Source organism: Epinephelus fuscoguttatus, linkage group LG4, assembly GCF_011397635.1.
Source record: "Epinephelus fuscoguttatus linkage group LG4, E.fuscoguttatus.final_Chr_v1".
Lineage (NCBI taxonomy): Eukaryota > Metazoa > Chordata > Actinopteri > Perciformes > Serranidae > Epinephelus > Epinephelus fuscoguttatus.
The window spans coordinates 587804-611655 of NC_064755.1; the positions used below are offsets into that span (position 1 = coordinate 587804).

Sequence of the window (23852 nt, forward strand, 5' to 3'; positions counted from 1 at the left end):
CGTGGTAATGTCCATCCACATTTTACAGATTTTACTGGCTGAAGGTGGTTGCTGGCACCTCCTTTGGGGAGCATGTGCTGAGTGCCACCACACAGTAGGCCATGTAATTCCATGCCCCTGAGCTGGGAGGGGCGCCTTACCCAGCCAGGGTGTATTATTGTCAGTGGCCTGGCAGCAGGCAACTGAGTGGTCTTCCTGCACGCAACCCCTGCACCTGAAGGGGTTGGTCGTGCATATGGTTCCGGGGCCATCGGTACAGTGGCACACAGCGCCTGCGGTGTCACTGTCTGTTGAATGCACAAGATTTTGTACTTTTGTTTATAGTTCACTGGTGTTTTTTTTGTACAAACACACCTATTGGGCATTTTCTGTTGTTAATGCACCTGCTGCGGCAGATGACCTGGCCTCCACAGTCACCGGACCTGAACCCAATTGAGATGGTTTGGGGTGAGCTGGACCGCAGAGTGAAGGCAAAGGGGCCAACAAGTGCTAAACACCTCTGGGAACTCCTTCAAGACTGTTGGAAAACCATTTCAGGTGACTACCTCTTGAAGCTCATGGAGAGAATGCCAAGAGTGTGCAAAGCAGTAATCAGAGCAAAGGGTGGCTATTTTGAAGAAACTAGAATATAAAACATGTTTTCAGTTATTTCACCTTTTTTTGTTAAGTACATAACTCCACATGTGTTCATTCATAGTTTTGATGCCTTCAGTGAGAATCTACAATGTAAATAGTCATGAAAATAAAGAAAACGCATTGAATGAGAAGGTGTGTCCAAACTTTTGGCCTGTACTGTATATATATATATGTGTATATATATATATATATATATATATATGTATGACTTCCGTTTAGAGTGTTTCAAGGGTGTGCACATGCTCATCATGCTCAACATTTTGTCCTGTGCTGTAAATAAGTAATAAATACAGTTAGCAATGTAACAATGTAGCAAATGTGATGGGTCGGGTCCGGGCATTTTTATGCAATTCTGAGCAACAAGCAGAAGAATTGGAAGACATTTATGAATTTAGCAACACAATCTGCCTTTTGCATCAGCTGAGGCTTGAACTCACAACCTCTGAGACTAAGAATCAATTTCTATCTCACTGAGCTAATTAGTCAGTGACAATTCATGTGTAGCTTCACAAACTGACTTAGCCAGACGTGCAGGTTTAGCAGCCATCCATGCACGGAAAAGCAGATTCGAAACCACTGTAAAAAATTCAGTTATTAAGACAAAAATCTGAAAATACACATATTGCATCTAGACAGCATGGAGATGTTGGTAATTTGTTTGTAACAATGATTGATTTGCTCCATAAATGAAAAACTGATGTTTAAAATTGCCATTTTTACATGGACTCCAATTGTTCACATTAGAGCAAAATTCAAAATGCTGTCAAAAACTCAGTTTTTGAGATAAAATTTGGAAATTTGCCACATATCACCTACCATGGTTCTAGAATTTTCTTTTTTTTTTATGAACATTGAAGATTTATTTAGCAAGAATTTGCATGTATATGTTTACAGTACCGTTTACAGTCAAACATTTTGATGCACTGTAGGCTCAATTTTTGATAAATCAAAAATCTGAGAAATGTAGTTTTTGTAGGACAGTGTGAAGATGCTCTGTAGCAAGTTTGGTGTCAATTGAGCAAAAATTGTGGGAGGAGATAGGTTTAAGAAGTTTTACAGTTTTTGAAAAAAAAAATAAATGTACAAAAGTTTCTTCAGTATTGGGGCTACAGTTAGATGAAAGTTGTGAAGTTGTAGCACGCATGGTTGATTTGTTATGAATTTTCAAAATTTTGAACTTTAGACGGTTGCTGTAGCACCACCATCGGGACTATTGGCTTGAGTTTACAGCTGAGGATATCTGGCATGAGACTGGACCTTTGTGCAAGGTTTGGTGAGTTTTCAGCCATGGGAAGTATGATTTCCTCCTCCGAAGAAAGAAGAAGAATACCTAGGATTACAATAGGTAAGGAGGTAAATGAAAATGAAAATGGTAGGAAAAATATTCGCCTTCATTTTTGTGTTTGCAATGTGTGAGTCTATAATGCATTGTGGGTAGTATATTGTCAGTCTGTACGGGTGACATTAAAAGGATAGTTGGGGGGTACAGTAGATGTCAGTAAGCACACTCCGAGTTTGGAGAAACAGGCTGGAATCCAACATGGAAGCTAGGCAATCTACTGCTGTGGAGGGGTCAGCAACAAAATGTATTTTAGGCACCAAAAAAGTCCCACCTTAAAAAATCTATTGGTTTAAGTATCCACTATGTTGAGACTATTTTCACTGCTTCACTTTAGACAGTGATTTTCAACGGGAACAAAAAGTCATTGTAGCGCTCTCTTCAAAACCAAACTCCATTGAGAAAAACAGTGATTTAAGATTCCTAAATAAAGGAGCTGCTGTTATTCTGCTGCCTCAATTCATTAATTTGTTAGTGTTATTGTGTGACTTTGGCATTTTCAAGGGTTAATTTGGATTCACCAAAGGCAGTAGTAGACCAGCAAATCCCATGTTCAGCAAGCTACAATGGTTGTTGTTGTCAATAGTCAAATACCCCATAAAACTGCACTTCAAAAAATCCAAACTACCCCTTTAAGAGTCTGAGCATTCTTGCTTTACAGACTATTCACAAGTTAATACCTGTTAATCACAGTAAAATACTTCCTTTGCAGTCCACAGCAGTTCTCACATGCAACGATTTAAAGAGGATAGTACAAAGTGCTGCGGTGCCTAGCAGTCAAATAGACAGGAGGGATTAAGTGCTGTTGACAGTTGAGAATAGATGGACAGATTTAGTACTGCAGCTGACTGACTGACTTTACTGCTATAAAAGTGTGCACAGCAGCCAACTGGCATATCTAACAGTTGCCATATCATAGATATAATTGGATAAATCACTGTGATAGACATGTCTAACTGGCTCTCACACTTAGGGGAAATAGCATGTCTCCTGCCTCGTTGCTCTTACTGAATCACAGAAATTCACAGCTGCCAATTCTGTCAAATTATCCAAGGCAGTAGCTGGCTTTGAAATCTGGAATCCTAGAGTCTTCTAATTGTGTAACAACAATTAACAGCTGGCCTCTGCATGAAAATGATACAGAAACTCACCCTGAGGGCTATAAATTTGTAATGTCAGAGCATCCAATTCCCTCACACCAATGGGGAGTTTCATGTTCACTAGTGTCTGATCAGGGACTGGTATGCCTGGCATTGAGCCAGGCAGAGAAGCCGGTACTCCTAGTGCTCTCGATATGCTCCACTGGGTATTCTGGAGGATGCTGGCTATTTGAGCCAAATGCCATCAGTTCTGACAGAGACAGATGGAAGGAGGATATATGATCCAAGTGGAGAAGGATGGTGGCTTACATAAGAGCTGGTGTCTATGCATAAGATCAGGAGAAATGATAGTGTGTTGAGACCAAGAATATGTTGATGTGATGATGTTTCCCTGTAAACTTTATTACTGCCGTTCAGTTTGTGCATGGAGATTGTGCACATTTCACAAATCTTTTAATGAACCACACAGCAGCCTAGAGTTTCAACACCTAATTTTTATCATGCTTAAAGTCTGCAGCCCTGTAATGGCCTCAATGATACAATGTATGATCAAAACATGATATGATGTTTAGAAGAGCAAAATTGAATTACTGCTTTGCAGTTGTATGCTTCCATGAACCCATCAAGTTGCACCTACAGTTTACATCCATGTCCGTGAAAACAGGAATGCTTCACACACAACACAGAAGATGTATACAAGCAGCACAGTTTCAAGGTGGGCACCCAAGAGGAGAATCACCAATTCAGTATCTGACTAAATGTCTCCCCTTCTGCTCCTGAGATGTGACATTGAGTAATGGCTAGAAAAGTGTTTTTGCAAAGGATTATGATGTCACAGTGACGCTGACCTTTTACCATTTGCATGTAAAATGAATACATACATACATATATATATATATATATATATATATATATATATATATATATGTAAAATAAACTGTTAAACATAGTGTTTAAATAGTATCATCAATATTCTCTTTTTTAAAAAAGACAAGGAGGGAGTGCTGTCTGCAAGATTTTGATGTTCATTCCACAATGTGATCCCTTTAAATTTAATGGTGAATTGCCCTCTACTGCTATGGCAGTGGCAGTGGAGATGCAGGTGTCCTGCTTGTCTTGTTGTGTATGAGTGTATACTAGAATTCACGCAAAAATATTGCTGAAAGTGATTGGATAATTCATGACTTTGGTGAATTGCCTTATGGATAAAAATGCAGATTTGCATGATAATAATATGAGCCCTAGTATTTGAGTTTGTAGCCGCTTTAACAAAATGTTTTTTATTATTTGAATTTATATGTTGAAAAAAAAAAAGCCATCATTATCTTTAAAAAAAAAATAAAAAAACAGGGTAGTATTGATATTGTAAGATAATTTGTAAAAGACCTTGGATCGTCTGATTTATAAATGGGGATGATTTTTGCAATTTGAGATCATTAGGTACATCTCCTGTTTCTAAGGACAGAGAAAAAATAAACATTAACCGATCTGCAAGTGACGATTTAACTTCTTTCACAAGAGAAGTTCTGACTTTATCGTGTCCTGTAGCAGTTGATTTTAGTTTATTGATAATACTTATAACTTCATTTACATTAGGCCGATCAAATGTCTTAAATGAAGGAAAGCAACCATCAATATAGTCAAGGGGACTTCCACCTGAAGTTTTGATTTTTTTTTTGCCAGGGAGGCACCTACCTTTACAAAGAAATCGTTGAATTTACATGCGATTTCATATGGATCAAGGTGATGAAGGTTTTCCCTCTTTCAGACAAGTATGATGGAACTTTTACTGCAGATGTCTTTTTATGTAATAATTGATTTATCACTGCCCAATATTATCAGAGGACTCCTTGAATTTGTCAGCAAAATAGCTTTTCTTTTTTTCTTTTTTTGCTGATTTAAGGAGATGAGTAAATTTGTTTTTATATGTTTATAATTTGATTGGTTCAATGGTGTAGGGTTTGTTAAGAATTTTTCCTAAAGTCTTTTTTTTCCTTTGAAAACTTCTGTAGCCCAGGGGTGAACCATGGCTTAGAAGAGTCCTGTTTAATGGACTGTGTTTTGGCAGTGACTAAGAGAAAACATTTATTGAAAATAGAATTTAGTTATTTGATCTAGAGTATTTGTACCCAGTGGATGATAGACACATCCTATTAGACATTTGTGTGAGGTTTTGTCATAATTAGCAGATTAATTCCTCAATAATGGCCAAAAACATGTTATGTAAGGTCTAAGCGGCTGTGACCTATCTGAAGAAGACCAGGAGGGAATTTCTTAAAACTTGGCACAAACATCTACTTGGAATCAAGGATGAACTGATTAAAATTTGATGGTCAGAGTTTGAAGATCACTGTGACCCTGCATCAGTCTCCGTCTCATTTTGTGAGTTTCATGATATCTCAAAAAGTTCTTGAGGGAATTTCCTCAAATTTGACACAAAATTCCACTTGGACTGAAGAATAAGTTGATTAAAATGTGATGGTCAAAGGTGGAGTAATAATTAAGCCAAACAACTTCCCTGCAACCTGTCCAATAAATTTTAATATTTCTTACCTAACAGAAAAAAAAGATGTTTGCACAAGAGGAGATGTCAGCCTGCACCAAAGCATCCACTGGCTATCACTAATATCCACAGCAAATAAGGAAGTTCAATAAATAGATTTGTTAGGGTGAAAGGCTGGCTCTACAGGGTTCTGGAGGAAAGCTAAAGATGCTGCATCATTAGGACTCTTCCTCTGGGGACAATTAAGTCCCTCTAAGGTATGTTGCTATAAACTGTTGGACACCCAACCAACCAAGTAGACAAAAACTACTTCTGGTCTTATTTCTTAGTGGTGCTATTTTAAGGGGGAAACATATTCTTTGTATTGTGAAGTTTTATGAGAATGACAAACTTAAGGTCACACAGATACATGATAAACGCTGTCTACTCAGCCACAACAGCAGTCTGTGTCATGTATACTCTGTGAACTGCCTGCAACAAGCACAAAAAATGAAATTGAAATTAATAAAAGCTGAAGAAAGTAAAGACATCATAACTTTGAATTTTTATTTTAGTTTTTTGTTCTTTCCTAGCCAACCAAATGCTAATCCTAACTCCACAAACTGTAAAAGTCTAAATAAACTGCTCATTGAATCAACAAGTCACTCAATGTCAGTGACCCATCTTTGTGGTCTGGTCCTGGGTTCTGAGAGAAGGATATTATTTCATGCAAGCTAAGGTTAGGAGGCTAGCTGGGAGGTGATGAGTGAGGGATCTTTTTGCATTGTACAGTATTTAGTGCTGCTTAATCATACACCCGAACATCAGGGTAACCTCAGAAATGTCTCCTCACCAAGCTTCAGTTTGTCCTCTTTTAGTTTTCAGGAAGTTATCAATGCTCTTCTTACAATTGATAATACAAAATCAATCGCTGCAGATATTTTAGATGCTTTCTTTATGAAACTCTCAGCACCACTTATTGCAGAATATATGTATAACTCATATATTGAACCTGACCATCTCCACTGGAATAATCACCAGCCTGAAAAACAGCCTATGTCCTTCCCTTTCATAAAGGAGGTGGTAAAACCGACATAAATAACTATCGCCCTATTTTCAAATTATGGTATCTGGCTAATATTTTGGAGTCCCTGGTAAATAAGCAACTTAGATCATATCTCTCTTTGTTTTCTGTATTCCCTCCTTATCAGTCTGGTTTTAGGAATATGCACAGTACCACATCTGCAACCTCCCTGGTTCTAAATGACATTACACTAGCCTTGGATAGCAAAATGTCTTGTGCTGCTCTGTTAATAGACTCAGACTCGACACAGTTGACAATTTGTTACTTTTAAAGAAACTGCCCTGTATTGGTTTTGATTCTGTCAGCTGCCTGTGGTTTGAAAACTACCTCTCCAATAGACTGCAATGCATAAAGATGGGTGATGTTCATTCAAAATTTTAAAAATTACTAAAGGTGTCCCACAGAGCTCAGTGTTAGGGCCAACATTGTTTTCAATTTACATAAATGATATGATATTCATTACAGGTGATCCTTACAGCACCCATCACTGCCACCTATACCAAAAGGTTGGCTGGCCAGATTTGGCTGTTAGGCGGGAACCGCATTGATATTTGTTCATTTATAAAGCTTTGATACAGATGCACCCTATATTTCATCACTCTTAACTCTGTCCTCACATAATCATGGTACTCGTTCACAATATAGGCTGTTGCTTCACACTCCTTTAATCAGAACTGAACTAGGAAGAATGCCATTCTCTTACAGTGCACCTTATACATGGAATAATCTACAAAATACCTTAAACTTAGACACCCTGCAATCATTATGGCTGTTTAAGGGGCCTATTTCCAATTTCAGTTTTAATTGAGTGTTCATGCTTTTAACGATACATGTTGTTGAGAATAGAATGATTTTATGTGTTTTACTATAAGTTGTGTTTCACGATATAAGTTTTAGATGTGTGAACAATGAGAATACTGAGATGATTTCAGCTGATCTGAATGTGTTTGCTTTGCAGAAGTGGAGAAGTACAGGAGAGGAAGAGACATGAAGTCTGAGGAGCACATACCGCAATGCTTAGATAATTAGTTTCATATATGGTAAAAAGAATAGAAAGTGATGTGCAGATAGTAAGGTACAGCACGTGTAGGGAGTTGTGTTGTTCTCTTGTCTTTCAAAACAGGAACCACGCCCCCACCGCCAGCAGGAAGGAGTCAGATGAACACGAGGCAGGGGCGTGGTGTGGTGAAGGAGGAAGTGGAACTGCCAATGAGAAGAGGACAACGCCTTGCGTGCACAATGACACTCTGTTACACTCAAATATACTGGGTCAGGGAAAGGACAGGAGGTCAGACTTCGTGAACTGACACACCTTTGTTCGTCAGGGACGTGAAGTTGAGACCCAGAGCTCTGTAATTTTATTCCTTTACTGCTTAATAAACTACATTAACTGAGACCGAATATCTTCTCCTATTGCTTCATTAAAGAACACGCAGGACTGAGCTCACACATAGCACACTGGAGAGTAGGATGAGCCCCTAGTCCATCAATTGGTGACCCAGACGTGATGAAGCCGGAGGAGTGACGGGATAAAAGACATTCAACAGCGGAGGACAGCAGTATCATGACAACACTTGCCGCGGCCTAAAAGGAAGGTAAGCAGACGCCTGTTTTATCGAAGTTCTGCAATTGGAAACATTAAAACTTGTGTTGTCATTGTACTAAATTCTCCTAGTCTAAAATGTAAAGGAATAAAATTAAAACAAAACACAAAAGTGAAATGCCCCGGGGCAGAGGGTGAAAGGCCCTGGAGCAAATCATGAATTTGACTCCTAAATATGAAACATAGTCGGTTGAAAAGCCCTGAGATTAGGTTTTCCATCTAATCTCTAAAAAAGAATTAGACGAGTGTCCTGAGGTGGATAAGCTCGGGGTGGAACCCATAAGGTTGCTCCTTGGACAGCTGAGAATATAGTCTAAAGACACGGGTTGTCTGAGGTTGAAAGACCTTTGTGTAGATTGTTACAACACAAAAAAGAGGTTACAGAGTTCTGCGGGCAGGGGAGCGTTTTCCATGTGATCGCTAACACTGAATACTATCGCTCATGTTGAGACATCTATTCAATGGTTCGCAGAACCACCCTGATATTGGGAGTGTAAATAAATAAGTCTTTTAAGGGGATATTGTTTTGTGGGTGGCTTACCGACAACCCGCTATTTTACGGGGCGAGAGAGTTGTGTAGAGTCTATTAGAGGTGACTCAAATTCCTGCTCTTTCAGTGCCTGAGCGGTGGTCGTGTTCTGTGGGGAAGAAAAAGAGGAAGCTGTGTAATTTTGCCTTAAGATAGAAGCCGATTGTCGCCGCACCCCGCATCCCGCACCCTCCTAGGAGAGTGGTGTAGAAGCTTGGATGTGTCGGCCTGCAATTGCTGGAACTTAAGCAGCGAAATCACAGCGATAAAAGGGGAATAATAAGCCCGCGTGGACTGCATTGTACAGTGGTCATGTGGCACAAAGCATTGTGTGCAGTTTTGTTTCTTGAATAATAAGCCCGCGTGGACTGCATTGTAGAGCGGTCACGTGGCGCAAAGCATTGTGTACAGTTTTGTTTTGTTTTTGTTTTTTTAATTGTGTGCAGCAGTACCTTGCTGGTAGAAACAAGTCAGAGCGGAAGAGGGACAGAGAAACGTGATGATCGGTGAATTCGACAGGGACTGTCGCGAGCAGGGAGGCTGCCCTCCCATGCTGGTAAAAACTCAGTTTAGGGAAATTAGAAAACAGTTGTTGTCAGGAGTAGAGGATAAGCGGAGACAGGAAGTTGGTAGGGAGTTTGATGAGCTGTGAAAGGCATTACAGGCACAAGGTGAGTTGCCTGGGGATGATGAGGAGGGAAACGTCACAAAGAAATTGCAGGCTGCAGAAGTAAAAGCACGAAATGATTTGGAAGAACACGCTAAAAAGGAGAATGAACCTAAATTTATAAAGAGAAAATGGAAAAATCAGAAAGAAATGAAGGAACGCAAACGAGCTCTGCTCCATCAGATGGCAGTTACAGCCATGGCCTATTGGAAAAACACAGACAAAGTCACAAAAAACAAAACAAAGATAAGCAACTGCTGTCTGCTCCTGCACCGGATCCAGCCTCACCCCCACCAGAGCCCACCTCTAATAGGTTGTATCCTGAGCTACCCCAAACACCCACGGCTTCAATTCCCCCACCATATTCAGGGAAGAATATGCAAATGCCATTGTTGATGATTAAAGACGGTGTGCTTAATACAGATGTGATGGGGAAGAAGAGTATGTAAAGGCCAAAGAGGAAGTGATGAAGGAAATAAGACAGGGAATAGTACAGGTGGAGGCATTGAGACAGGACGTGATGAGTATTGTGGCGGGCGTGCAGAATGTGCATCAGGAGACTCTGAGATCCGTAGACAGGAGTAGGGACATGCAGGATGATGTGCGCAGCATAGAGAGCAGAGACAGCAAGAGAAGCATGAAACAGAGCCCTCTTATCTCCAGCACCCCTAAAGTGGAAGCAATGGAGGAGGAGCCGAGGCCACTAGCAGAGGCAGTGTTTCAGTTGAGGGCACAAAGAGAGAGGTCAGATAGAAGCAACAGAGAAAGGAGAAATGAGGAAAGGATAGAAAAACCAGAGGAGTGTTCTGAGATAGAGGAGATGGAGGATGAGGAAAGTCAAGGATGGTCAGGGTCAGACTCTGAGGGCGACTATGATACGAGGGCTGTAAGACTAACAGGAATAATGAAGTCAATCAAAATGCCACACAGTGCTGCGAGCTCACGTTCAGGTCGTCCACGTTCTCCTTATAATCTCCGACAAAATAAGAACAAGCCAAAAACATTCGCCATGCCACTCCTGGAAAAGACCCCAGGAGGAGGAGAGGTATACTAACCCTTCTCCTTTACGGATATGCATTGCATCCTGGATAAGATGCCCCTGCCCTTAGAGGGAGGAGGCCCCTGGATGGAGCGTTTCTGAGTCACAAATTAGCATTAGGGGACTGGAGAGCGCTGTTGGGACAACAGCTCTCCAGCTGGGATTTAACTGCACTTGAGACATTGGCAAAAACAGTTAATTTAGCGGATAAAGAGCCATTCGCCCACCATGCCACTGCTATCGGTCGGGCCATGCAACAACAGTTTCCCATTCCGTCTGGCGCCATGCACACGCTCACGTTTCACATCAAACCTGACGAAAACGCCTCAACATTCCTTAGCAGATGTAAGAACACATGGGTAGATGTGGCTGGAGTACACACAGGGTCTTGTGACCTACAAACTACCCTGTTCAGAAAGGCCGTGTTAGAGGGACTGCCCACGGAGGTAAAAGAATCATTAGAGAACAACCCTGACCTTCCTGGCTGTTCCACTGAACAGTGGGAGAAACACCTCACACACCACATGAAAAGAGACAGAGCTAAGCAGGCGGAAGAGAAGGAAAACACAGACTGAGCACAGGTTCAGCTGCTCAAACTTCAATTGGAGGATGCACGTCGTAAAACGAACCAACGAATCAACCAGTCAAATGATTCAGCAGCCTCAGCCATCACCCACAGTTACCCCAGATCTTTTTCCAACCCCTGAGGGGGTAGACCCTTGCCCTCCCCATTGGAGCGGCTCCCGAGGTGGTACAGGAAGATTCAGAGGCAGGGGGGGAAATCGTGGCGGCCCAAGAGGGGGTCAGGGCGATGGGGGGTGCTTCCTTTGTGGAGACCCATCGCATTGGCGGGAACAATGTCCACACCAGACCTGCTCATGTAACGCTAACCCCGAGTGGTTGGAGGACAGGATCCACCGGATGCGAGGCGGGCAGCTCAGACCTCCCAGGGGTGGCGGAAACAGACCCCCCAGGGGCAGATATCAGGGACCACACAGGGGAGGTCATCAAAATTATGTGCATCAAGCACCCAATGCCACTGTCGCTCCGCAGGGTCAATATCCTCTGATGACCTGGGAAGATTCCCAAGGATATTGACGGGGCCCAAGAACCCCTACGCGGGAGGGGCTGGCAGACCCCCTTGTGCCTGTCGCCAGAACATAAGTGGTTTTCCTGTATAGACCTTGCTAACGCCTTTTTCTGCCTACCTCTCGCGCTGCCCCTTCGCAACATTTTCTCATTCACTCATTGCGGTAGTCAGCTACGTTACACCCGCCTTCCACAGGGTTTCATCCTGTCACCTGGTCTTTTCAATCAGGTTCTCAAACAGCAGCTGGCCGAATTGTCACTACCAGAAGGGGCTGTGGTGATCCAGTACGTTGATGACATCCTCTTGGCCGCACCCGATCCCTCCACCTGCCTAGAGGCCACACGCTCTGTCTTACTACGCCTACACCACACAGGGTTCAAAGTCTCTAAAACCAAGCTACAATGCTGTAGGCAGCAGGTCTCGTTCCTGGGTCGCATAGTGTCGGCTAAGGGCACGGCTGTGTCCCCGTCACACAGAGAATCGATTCTGCATCACGCAAAACCACACACCGTGAAAGACGAGAGATGTTGTCATTTTTGGGCCTCACAGGGTACAGCAAGCACTATGTGGCCTCTTATGGCGAATTAACCCATCCTTTGCGTGCCATGGTTAATGCACAGGGCATGCGCAATCTTACTGCTCCCCTGGTGTGGACCACTGACTCTGAAACCTCATTTATGTCCCTCAAACAGGCATTCTCTACTGCTACTGATCTAGCCATCCCCGACTACAAGCTACCATTTTTTCTTGACATTTCTGAAAAGGCACACACCACCTCTGGTGTGCTTTTTCAGAAAAAAGGGGGAGGCAGACAGGTGCTGATGTATGTAAGCACATCCTTAGATCCAACCGAGGATAGAAACCCACCGTGCACATGACATGCAGCAGGAGTGGCAAAAATTTTGCAGAAAATAGCATACATAGTGATGGGACACACACTGACTGTACTAACAATGCACAGCATAGTGGCATATGTAAACTCAGCGGCATTTACTATGACATCACTCAGACAGACGAGGCTGGAAAAGATCTTAAATGCACCACACATAACATTCACACATGAAGGTGTAAACATGGCAGATAACATGGGAGAGGGCAAGCCACACAGATGTGAGGAAAAGGTGCAGAAAGACACCAGGGAGAGAGAAGATTTGCAGGCGAAGCCCCTGACTAACGCAGAGGAAACACTGTTCACAGATGGATGCTGTTTCAGGCATCCAACTGAGGGACTGAAAGCAGCATATGCAGTGGTGAGACAGACAGAAACAGGGTTTGAGGAAGTCCTCACGGAAAGGCTGACAGGGAAAGAGTCCTCGCAGTTGGCTGAGCTCCAGGCAATGATTGCAGCTCTAGAATGGTCAGAAGGGAAGAGAGTGAACATCTACACAGACTCTGCATATGTTGTAGGAGCAATCCATGTGGAAATGACACAGTGGATCAGATCAGGTTTTTTAACAGCAGCAAAAACCCCCATTAAACACGAAAAAGATATGAAGAGGCCACAGGAGGCAGTGATGAAGCCAGCACAGGTAGCAGTCATAAAGTGTAAGGGCCATGATAAAGCAGGGACAGCTATCGCTACGGGAAATGAGGCTGCAGACATGGCAGCCAAGAGAAAGGCAGGATATAATCAACAGTATATCATGCTACAAACAGAGAAAACAGTACATGATCTCCTGCCACCATGTGAAGTAAATATGTTAATAGCAGAGCAGCAGAAAGCTTCTCCACAGGAGCTTACAGTCTGGAAAGAGAGAGGAGCAGTGAGAACAGAGGGTGTGTGGAGGTCTCCGGACAGAAGACCAGTGTTACCCCCAGGGCTGATGAGATCAGTCCTCCAGGAGGCTCACAGGATGACTCATTGTGGAAAGGTGCAAATGGTGCGAGGTCTCACTCATTGGTGGCACCCTTTTCTGCCAGCTATGATTGAGAATCACATCAGAGAATGTAAAATATGTACAGAATATAATGTCAGACCCACAGTGAAACCACAACAAGGGAAATTTCCTCTCCCTAAACTCCCAGGTCAAGAGGTCATTACTGACTACACAGATATGATAGAAAGAGTGGGAGGACACAGGTACCTTCTGGTGGCGGTGGATGCATACACCGGCTGGCCAGAAGCCATACCTGCCAAATCAGAGGATGCAAAGACAGTAATCAAATTTCTGATAAATCAATATATCCCCAGGGGTTCCCCAAACGAGTCAGATCTGATAACGGGACTCACTTCAAAAACAAAGACCTGCAGCAGGTAGAGAAGGCATTGGGGCTAAAACACACCTTTGGCACAGTCTATCATCCTCAGTCACAGGGCAAGGTGGAAAGGATGAACCAGTCTATTAAGGGAAAAATAGGCAAAATCTGTGCTCAGACTAAAATGAGCTGGGTAGATGCTCTACCCCTAGCTCTATTGTCAATCAGGAGCTCGGTGAACTCATTGACAGGGTTCACGCCATATGAACTAAAAACAGGACACCAGTTCCCGGGACCGGGAGCTGAGATTCAAACTACAGAAGAAATAGAAAGCCCTATGCAATACAAACTGTATTATGACCAACTAACAGCACTGGTGTCAGCTTTCTCCAAACAGGTGACCACAGCTCGGGAGGGAGCAGAAGGGAAAGGTGACACATGGTATCACTGGAGTCAGTGTGCAGTGGCAGAGACACCTGCCTGAACACTGGAGGACATAAGAGACACCAAAGATTAAAAAAAAAAAACACACACACACAGCTTACTCACACAGACATTTATTCATTTAGCTTAGCATAAGTGCGGAAGAGATATCCTGTGATCAATGTGAAGGTTTGAAGCTCCTTTGAAGCAACACTTTGCCCATAGTACGTTTGACTAATATAAAGCCAGGATACAAGAAAGACTCGCTTGCAGAACATTTACACTCCATATTTACTCTTATATTTTACATGTTTATATTTACCTTTTTGCAATACAAAATAAAGAAATGAAATTGTTGGGATTAGAACCACGCCACCATAAGTGGTGTGTGTTGGGAGTTGTTATGTTAACCTGTGTTATTGTTTTACCCCTGTTGTATTATGAGTCTTCCCTCAGAGACAAAGCCGTAGAACCACCACGAAACCGAACCAGGAGAAATGCACCAGGGAGTGGAACGTCAGACTCCTGCATAGCTAAGTATGGTGGAGTAGAATTGACATACATCATGGGGCAAAGTACAGGGTTCCAGTTTGACTTGGGCTCCGTAATAAACTGTAAAGGAAAGGATCCAAATTGGAGGGGGTATGACGTGTACATATGCGGATTCTCATGGGGAGGGCCCACACACAATCCGTGGTGTGGAAGATGGAGGGATGTGATGACGTATTCTGGGCTTTGGGACCCACCACCATACAGGGTAGGAGGACAGGACATTGGGAAAAAGATAAAGATACAGAGGCAGCAGCTTCAGCCTCTCCAAGGCAGAATCCGGTATTGCTAAGCGTGTATAATCTCACAACAAACCCATGGTCAAACTCAATTAGGCACCACACCAAATGCGGAGATCGCACCAACAACACAATGTATTTGGCGTTGGGAGTGGACCACAGTGGCACAGATACCATGGGACTAATTAAACTAACCTTATTGAATCCTCCCCCTCCTAATACCACCGTATCCCTAGGTAATGCAACCAAGGCGTCTGAACCCCAATAGAACACAGGTGTGATAAACATTGACTACTCTAAATTGACCCGCAGTGACGTAGTCAGATTGGCCACAGGCTATGGAGGCAAAAACCTATGGTTAGACTGGGTGGCGGTGACAGCGGAATCCATGAATATGTCAAATTGCATTGTATGCTCATCCGCTAGACCTACGCTGTTCACCACTCCAGCTCCTTTGTATCCCGACACAGACCCTACTGGTTTTAACTGTATGATAAATATGACCATGTATCCTGATCCTGCTAATTGTACCACTCTGAGCTCTCTGTTTCCACACATAAAGAATCACACCATCCCACCAACGTTTAGTCCCAGAATCGCCAATTACACTTGTTTCCATAGGAACCTCTCCACCGGGGTAGTAACTAATATGGGACAGATGCAAGCTGACTGGTGCCAGAGAACACTGAATGTGAGTACGTGGCAGAACGCCAGCAGCATGGTTCAGGCTAGAGGGGACCTGTCCTGGTACTGTGGAGATAAGACCCTCCACTTGTCCCTGCCATCCTCCTGGGTTGGTACGTGTGCACTGGTCCGACTGGCTGTACCCCTGGTCCTGTTAGGGATGAGGGATACCCAGACCAACTCAGGTAGACGCTGGTTTTGAAAACATAGCCATACTAGCTGCACTGTTTCCCATCACCCCTAACAAAAATGTGGACAGAATTAATTATGTGCATTACATTGTTCTTAGACTGGCCAACAGCACTAGGGACGCAGTTGGGGGACTCTCTGAACAACTGGCAGCCACCTCCCTGATGACAGTACAGAACCAAATTGCGTTAGACATGCTTTTGGCGGAGAAAGGGGGTGTCTGCTCTATGCTCCAGGACCTCTGCTGCACCTTCATCCCAAATAACACAGCTCCAGACGGGTCAGTAACTAAGGCGCTAGAAGGGCTGCGCACGCTCTCTGAGGAAATGCATGAACACTCAGGTATTGATAAACCCCTGGGTGGTATCTTCGAGAGGTGGTTCGGTAAGTGGAAAGATTTAGTGGTATCGGTATTCTTGTCTCTGGTGGGAATGCTCGCAGTGTTAGCATTATGTGGTTGTTGTTGTATCCCATGTATCCGGTCCCTCTGGGAAAGAATCATAGTGACAGCTGTGGAGAGAAAACATCCACAGCCCCCACCATATCAGATGACTCAAATGGAGACGGCCACCCTGTTAGGAAGGCCGCCTACTGATTCAGATTCGGACTCAGACTCAGGAGAAGACAAGGTGTGAGTGGTCTCATGTGTATGAGACCAAAAGGGGGAGTTATAACTTTTTGTTTCAAAAGAAACAAAAAGTGCAGTAATCACAAGACCTAAAAAGGGGGACCTGGAGACATTGGGACTGAAAAAAAGTGGCCTCAGTCCTATGAGGCCAAAAGGGGGACTGTTGGGAATAGAATGATTTTATGTGTTTTACTATAAGTTGTGTTTCACGATATAAGTTTTAGATGTGTGAACAATGAGAATACTGAGATGATTTCAACTGATCTGAATGTGTTTGCTTTGCAGAAGTGGAGAAGTACAGGAGAGGAAGAGACATGAAGTCTGAGGAGCACATACCGCAATGCTTAGATAATTAGTTTCATATATGGTAAAAAGAATAGAAAGTGATGTACAGATAGTAAGGTACAGCACGTGTAAGGAGTTGTGTTGTTCTCTTGTCTTTCAAAACAGGAACCACGCCCCCACCGCCAGCGGGAAGGAGTCAGATTAACACGAGGCAGGGGCGTGCTGTGGTGAAGGAGGAAGTGGAACTGCCAGTGAGAAGAGGACAACGCCTTGCGTGCACAATGACACTCTGTTACGCTCAAATATACTGGGTCAGAGAAAGGACAGGAGGTCAGACTTCGTGAACTGACACACCTTTGTTGTTCGTCAGGGACGTGAAGTTGAGACCCAGAGCTCTGTAATTTTATTCCTTTACTGCTTAATAAACTACATTAACTGAGACCGAATATCTTCTCCTATTGCTTCATTAAAGAACACGCAGGACTGAGCTCACACATAGCACACTGGAGAGTAGGATGAGCCCCTAGTCCATCAATCTACACCTTAGCATGTTTATCACCCTGTATCTCTACATTTAAAGCCCATTTATTGCTAGTGTTGTTTGTTGTTTTCTATAATTTCGTTTTTGTTTAAATTGATATGCACGATTATTCTTTGTTTGCTTATCAGTTGTTTTAATGTCTTGTTGATTTCCCAAGTCTTAAAAAAGATTTGAAAAAAATCAAGCAAATATCGTTTTATTCTGGTAGTGTTATCTAGGAACTGTTCGTGACCTCTTTCCCCACTCCACATCTCCTGTCTTTGGCATAAGTCACCAAGAGATACGGGCATGGAAGTGGTCAGTGTCATATGCAGAAAGCCTGGGTATACATACTTGATGGTGTGCAGATGTTTGGTGGTATATTGAGGGATGAGGCGGTAGATGACATCTAGTCCATAGTTCTTTCCTATAAGGTTTGCTGTAGGAACTGTAAAGAGAACACATGACAAGTTAAACACATGAATTCAAGAATGTGAAAAATAAAAAGAGCAGTATAATGTGTAGTTAATTAATGAATTCATATTTAATCAATACATTTAATTATTGATAATCACGCCCATACAGAATCTGCGTCCACAGAACTCTGCAGATTTTAAGCAGGTTTTAGAAATATACTGTAGATGCTGAACTCTGCAGATTTTAAGCAGGTTTTAGAAATATACTGTAGATGCTGCTTGTTAAACTCAGAATGCTGTCACTGTCTCCTCTCCTCCTTGTGCATGTGTGTGAAGATTGTGTGTTGTATTCAGTTAACATTAAAATCAAAGTTAGTGGTGTAGTGACACTTCAATTCAAATTCAATTCAATATTATTTATAAAGCCACAAACGACAGCATATGACATCCCTCTGTCCTTGGACCCTCACATCGGATAAGGAAAAACTCCCCAAAAAAACCCTTTCATGGGGGAAAAATAGTGGAAACCTCAGAAAGAGCAACTGAGGAGGGATCCCTCTCCCTGGACGGACAGAAGTCGTGTGTACAGAACAGATCGACATAATAAATGTACAGAGATCCATATGACAAAATGATACATGAAGAAGAAATATAAAAAATAAGTTTTACTCAGGGGGGAGGTCGTTCCTCAGGTGGAGAAGTTTAAGTATCTTGGGATCTTGTTCACGAGTGAGGGTAGGATGGAGCGGGAGATTGACAGGTGGATTGGGGCGGCATCAGCAGTGATGCAGGCGCTTAACTGGTCCGTTGTGGTGAAGAGGGAGCTTAGCCAGAAAGCGAAGCTCTCAATTTACCGGTTGATCTACGTTCCAATCCTCACCTATGGTCACGAGCTCTGGGTAGTGACCGAAAGAATGAGATCGCGAGTGCAAGCGGCCGAAATGAGTTTCCTCCGCAGGGTGGCTGGGCTCAGCCTTAAGGATTGGGTGAGGAGCTCAGACATCTGGGAGGGGCTCGGAGTAGAGCCGCTGCTCCTCCACATCGAGAGGAGCCAGTTGAGGTGGTTCGGGCATCTGGTAAGGATGCCTTCTGGACGCCTCCCTTGGGAGGTGTTTCGGGCATGTCCAACCGGGAGGAGACCTCGGGGCCGCCCCAGAACACGCTGGAGGGATTACATCACCCGGCTGGCCTGGGAACGCCTCGGGGTTCCCGCGGAAGAGCTGACAGAAGTGGCTGGGGAGAGGACTGTCTGGGCTTCTTTGCTGAGGCTGCTGCCCCCGCGACCCGGACCCGGATAAGCGGAGGACGACGAGTAAGTTTTACTGTCAAAAGATTGTTTATAGATTTGCAAATGAATTTTTGTTCTTTCTGCACCATACCATTTCAATGGCCATGTGTCCCACATTTTGTTGATTGAGTTTGATTAAAGTACATTTTTTTCTTAAAGTATTGATGATTACATAAAATCTAGTGGGCCAAAAAAGCAATTGATTTCTTTATTCTAGTACCCAAAGTTGTATTAAAATGTGTATTTGCAAAAAAAGAATGATGCATATAATAAATTATCGATACATACTTGGTGCCCATATATTAATACAATATCACCACGCAAAAATCGTGATACTATGCTGTATCGATTTTTTCCCCACCCCAATTATGTAGTAATGGTAATGTGTAGATACATTAGGAGATAAAAGCACACACAGGAGGGCAGATGATGGAGCATTGGGGAATTGATACATCCATTGTATGTTTGGTTTGTTGTTCCTTCATTGATAACCAGACATGGGGGAAAGTCACACATGTGCAAGTCACAAGCAAGCCAGTGTGAGACCAGCGAAAGCAAGCACACACACATGAACGTGGTGCCCGTGTCTCATGGCCTTGCACACACGTGAACGCAGTGCCCAGTTAGGCAGTTAGAGCTACAGGCTACAATGAGGCTAAAAACAGAGTTTAAACAGGGCTCTACGCTAACCTTTTTCACTGGGAGCACATGTGCTCCCAGTGAAAAAGGTTAGTAGCACAGAAAGAAATTTAGGAGCGCAGTGAAAATTTTAAATAACACATTTAATAGGAAAACAACAAAATACAAAGGCTCCTCTGGAGTCACCCTCTCCTCCATCATGTGTGTGTGGTAAGGGCCCAGCACACACACACAGGGCTACATTGGGCCTACTGCTCTACTATTAGACACAAAGGACGTCTTTAGTCCACCGGCTTTTGTAGTTGGGTCACCTGGCACACTTCATCGGATGAACTCAGCTAAATTTTAAAAATCTAATTCATGGTGAAGGGTCATGCATTTTTCACCAGTCACTTCGAAAAGGAAAAATGTTTGCGGCTACAGGGGGGATCAAAATAAAATAAATAAATGAAATAAAAATCAACCAGCCACCCTCCTCCTCTGATAAGTTAAGAACAAACCCTTATCAGCGCATAAACCACACACATCATGCAGCCCGGTTGGTATATTTTAGTACATTCCCTAATAGACCCACAGTGGGCTGGGTGCTAACAGTCACCGTGAAGCATGACACCAACGAAGAGGAAATTATTGGACCAGGAGCCGGGCTTCTCGGTCGCTGGTAAACTGCCATCTTGCGGTGGCCAGAGTGCTCTGCCATATTCCTGTCTGTGACCCCCATTCAACCCACAACCGGCAGGATTCGCCTTTCATTTCTGCTGCTGATTCAAATCTGTACTCACACAGCGTGCTCCTGAATGATTTCTTTTGCTCACACAAAGCTATTTTTAGTCGCAAATGCGAGTAAAATGCTCACACCATAGAGCTCTGTCAAATGGCATTTTTCCAAGGTCTAGCTCGTTGTGTTTGATAACATTGTTGAACGTAAACAGAAGTGACGCCCAACAGTGCTTGGCGTGCCTTTAATATTGAATTAAAGTCAAGTCCTTTCAAGTCATCTGTCTCAAGTCAAAGTCAAGTCTCAAGTCATGAATACAAAGTCAAAGTCAAGTTGAGTCTTTTATCGACGTTAGTCAAGTAAGTCTCAAGTCATTATATTTGCGACTCGAGTCTGACTCGAGTCAAGTCATGTGACTCGAGTCCCCCATCTCTGCTGATAACTAATGGTTGAAAACTAGTCAAACTCAAGTCTTTGAGTTCTTATCACATACAATGATGCACTGCTGGTGTTTCAGATACCAGCCAAGCTCTTTTGACATGTCTTTTCTTTTACCATAGTGACAAGAATATAGGAAATATTGTAAAGAGAATGGTAAATTAAAGCTGCAAGCAGTGTTGTTCGGCACCTCAGACTCTCGCTGTCGGCCTCCAGCTCATGTAGGCAGTGTGAATTAGGCTATTCATAAGAGTTGAAATGTCGGAAAAACAAGCAATGTCAATAGTGTTGGTATGGATGTCTGGGGGCTGTGGCTGTACAGCTACCAGAGTTGGGTATAACGCGTTGCAAAGTAATGCGTTAGAGTACTTTGATTACGTTTTGCAGTAATGAGTAACCTAACACATTAGTTTGCTGTTTGAGTAATCACATACTTAAGTACATTTTCAAACAAGACATCAGTTACTTCCGTTACTTTTAGAACGCTGGTCCTACAGCTCCGAAACAGGATTAGCTGTCGTTTGGTTCTAATAACGGAGATAACGTTAAACCTATCAGTCTGAAAGAAGCCACGGAGCTTGTGGCTCACTACATGGTTGGAGAAATGCTGCCGTTGTCTACAGTGGAGTCGAAATAGGTGGAGTAGGACTCACTGACAGACATATTTCAGACTCAGGACTTGCATTATGACTGGTACACGCTACACACTGGACACTAACTCACCAATTATCCGCGGTCGTCTTTCACGGCGTGTGTGATGTCATCGGGTTATTCTTGTCCTGTTTTTATTACTTTGATTATTATTTGAGTCACTGCCAGAACTGTGTCTGTTCATGTGCCAGCCGACATGTTGTTGTAGTCACCTAAAAGCTTCAACAGATGGCAGGAGCTTCATTTGAAGCGCCATAAGTAAACTATCAAGCTACTGTATCTTCCACAGGAAGTTCTGACAAATGTTTCAGAATAAAAGTCTATTTAGATTAAAGCTGCAAGCAGCGTTTGGCGGGACCTCGCACTCACGCCCGTTTCCGCCCCCAGCATATGTCGTCACTGTTAATTATTTAGAAACATCAAACATATTGCCACAAACATCAGAAAATCCTTACAGAGCTGAATGTTTTGATGTTTGAATGCTTTCTGTAGCTGTAGGTATGTACAAGTGATGTCACATTATGCAAATTAGATGGGCGAATTTATTCCCATCAGATTCCTCTTCCTTCATTTTGAGGAAGACATGACAAAAACAACACAAAACAAAAATAAATCTACTGTGTAAATGTGTTCAAAATGTTTTTTGACTGAGATTTATGAAATCCAATATGGCTGCCTGCTGGTGATGCCACAATATGCAAATTGGATGAGTTAATTTACTCCTATCACAAACTTTGGGTCATGATGAATAGTTTTCTCATTTACAGTATGCCTTTATCTGTCACCACTTTCAAGCCACACCCTTTTGAAATGTTGAAATGAAAATGGAATATTTTCCTCAATTAACTCTGGCACCTAAAGGGTTAAAATGGAGATGCTGCCCCTGTCATGTCTGAATGTAAGATGTAGACACACGCACAGACATCATGTTTCTGTGAGTTTGTGTGTGACAGCGGTTGCCATGGTAATTAAGTAGGCGCACCTGGCAGAAAAGCAGAGAGAGACAGACACCTCTTTTAGTGGAGATTTAACTCCTCGAACAAGTTCTTCCCATTCCCAAACTGTTGGTCCAATCATGAAAATAATGTGATGATGAGAGAGATAAAGTTATACAGAAGATCTGTTTAGTAGCAGTTGAGCTGGCATGTGTGCATCTTTAAAACTGATAAAATAAACGGTGTAGGAGGAGATGTGTTTTCTTGAGACCACGTTTGAGGCGGAATCTTACTTTGAAAGGTCAAATAGCTCACTTCCTGTTGGAATCAGGTCATGGGTGTCAATGCGTGATTTGTAAGTCAAACACACCAGTTTTGGTTTGATCTTGATACGACATTCCTACGGGCTGTAGTGGCCATTTTAGTGCGTCTAGAGGGCGCTAGAGAGCCCATTTTGGCACTGTAGGGGTTAATAATGTGTATTTGCTGTTTCAAATGAAGTTTCTGCTGCTGTAATCTGTCCTTTAAAGATTGTGAGACAGACAGAGAGAGCCGTGTGGCTGTGTGTGTGTGTGTGTGTGTGTGTGTGTGTGCAGCCGTTGTCATGGCGATTAATGACTTGTCAGCACCTGTGGCACACACAGACAGCTCAGGAGAGCAGCTCACCAAAGGCTGTTTATAATGGGTTTTAACTCCTCAAACAAGTCCTTCCCATACCCAAACCGTTGGTCCAATCAAGAAAATAAAGTGATTTTGAGAGACAGCCACTTCTCGTGAACGCACGTGCCACGTTTCATATTTCTCGAGTCAAAAATGTGGTCAGGGGAGCGAGTTTAAAATGTGTTGCACCTAAGCTGTTTCCAGAAATTTCTCCTCTGAGTTTACATGGGAGGGAATGAGAAAAAAAATGGCACTCCCTTCGCTTTGGAGCCACTCAGCAAAAATGTGTACGTGTGAGAGATTCCATGTCAACATATCTGCGAGCAGGACAAATTTTCCTACGTTTGTGGTATAAATTGTGTCTGTACAGTGAAAATTGTGGCCATGGCAGCGAGTTAAAGACAAAAGTTTTAGACGATTTTTAGAGCCCTCTCCACTCTAGCTCACAGCATTCCATGCAATACACACCCATTGTAAACTGAGAATTTCTCCACTTTTACTCATGGTACTTTGAGAGGCACAGATCAAAAACGGTAAAAGATATGAAAAAGATGACAACATGAGTGAATAGATGAGACCTGTGGCAACATTTGAGAGTTGGAATGGAGTCTGTAGCACAAAGTATGGAGACGCTGTAAATGCTAGAAAAAGCCCTAAGGTTGATCTCTTTCTCCCCCCTGCTGCCATTCATTTCCTATGGGACAGCTTTCGAAGATCGTCAGGACGTTTTTCTGACATCTCACCTTATGGAGGCCATAAAATCCAAACGAAGCGAGTAATGAAAAAGTTACGCACAACTTTTGATTAGAAGGAGTTGATCTGTAA

At 43.0% G+C, this 23852-nt stretch overlaps 1 protein-coding gene across 8 annotated transcripts in view; it reads right to left on the reverse strand.

The window, feature by feature from the left end:
* The window catches only part of LOC125887522 (cytosolic carboxypeptidase 4), a 668935-nt gene that overhangs the window by 558932 nt on the left and 86151 nt on the right, over positions 1-23852 (reverse strand). For all 8 annotated transcript variants that reach the window (XM_049574398.1, XM_049574403.1, XM_049574402.1 and 5 more), the window contains one exon: positions 17637-17730. In XM_049574398.1, the coding sequence (XP_049430355.1) occupies positions 17637-17730 (94 nt within the window). The remainder of the gene's footprint in view (positions 1-17636; positions 17731-23852) is intronic.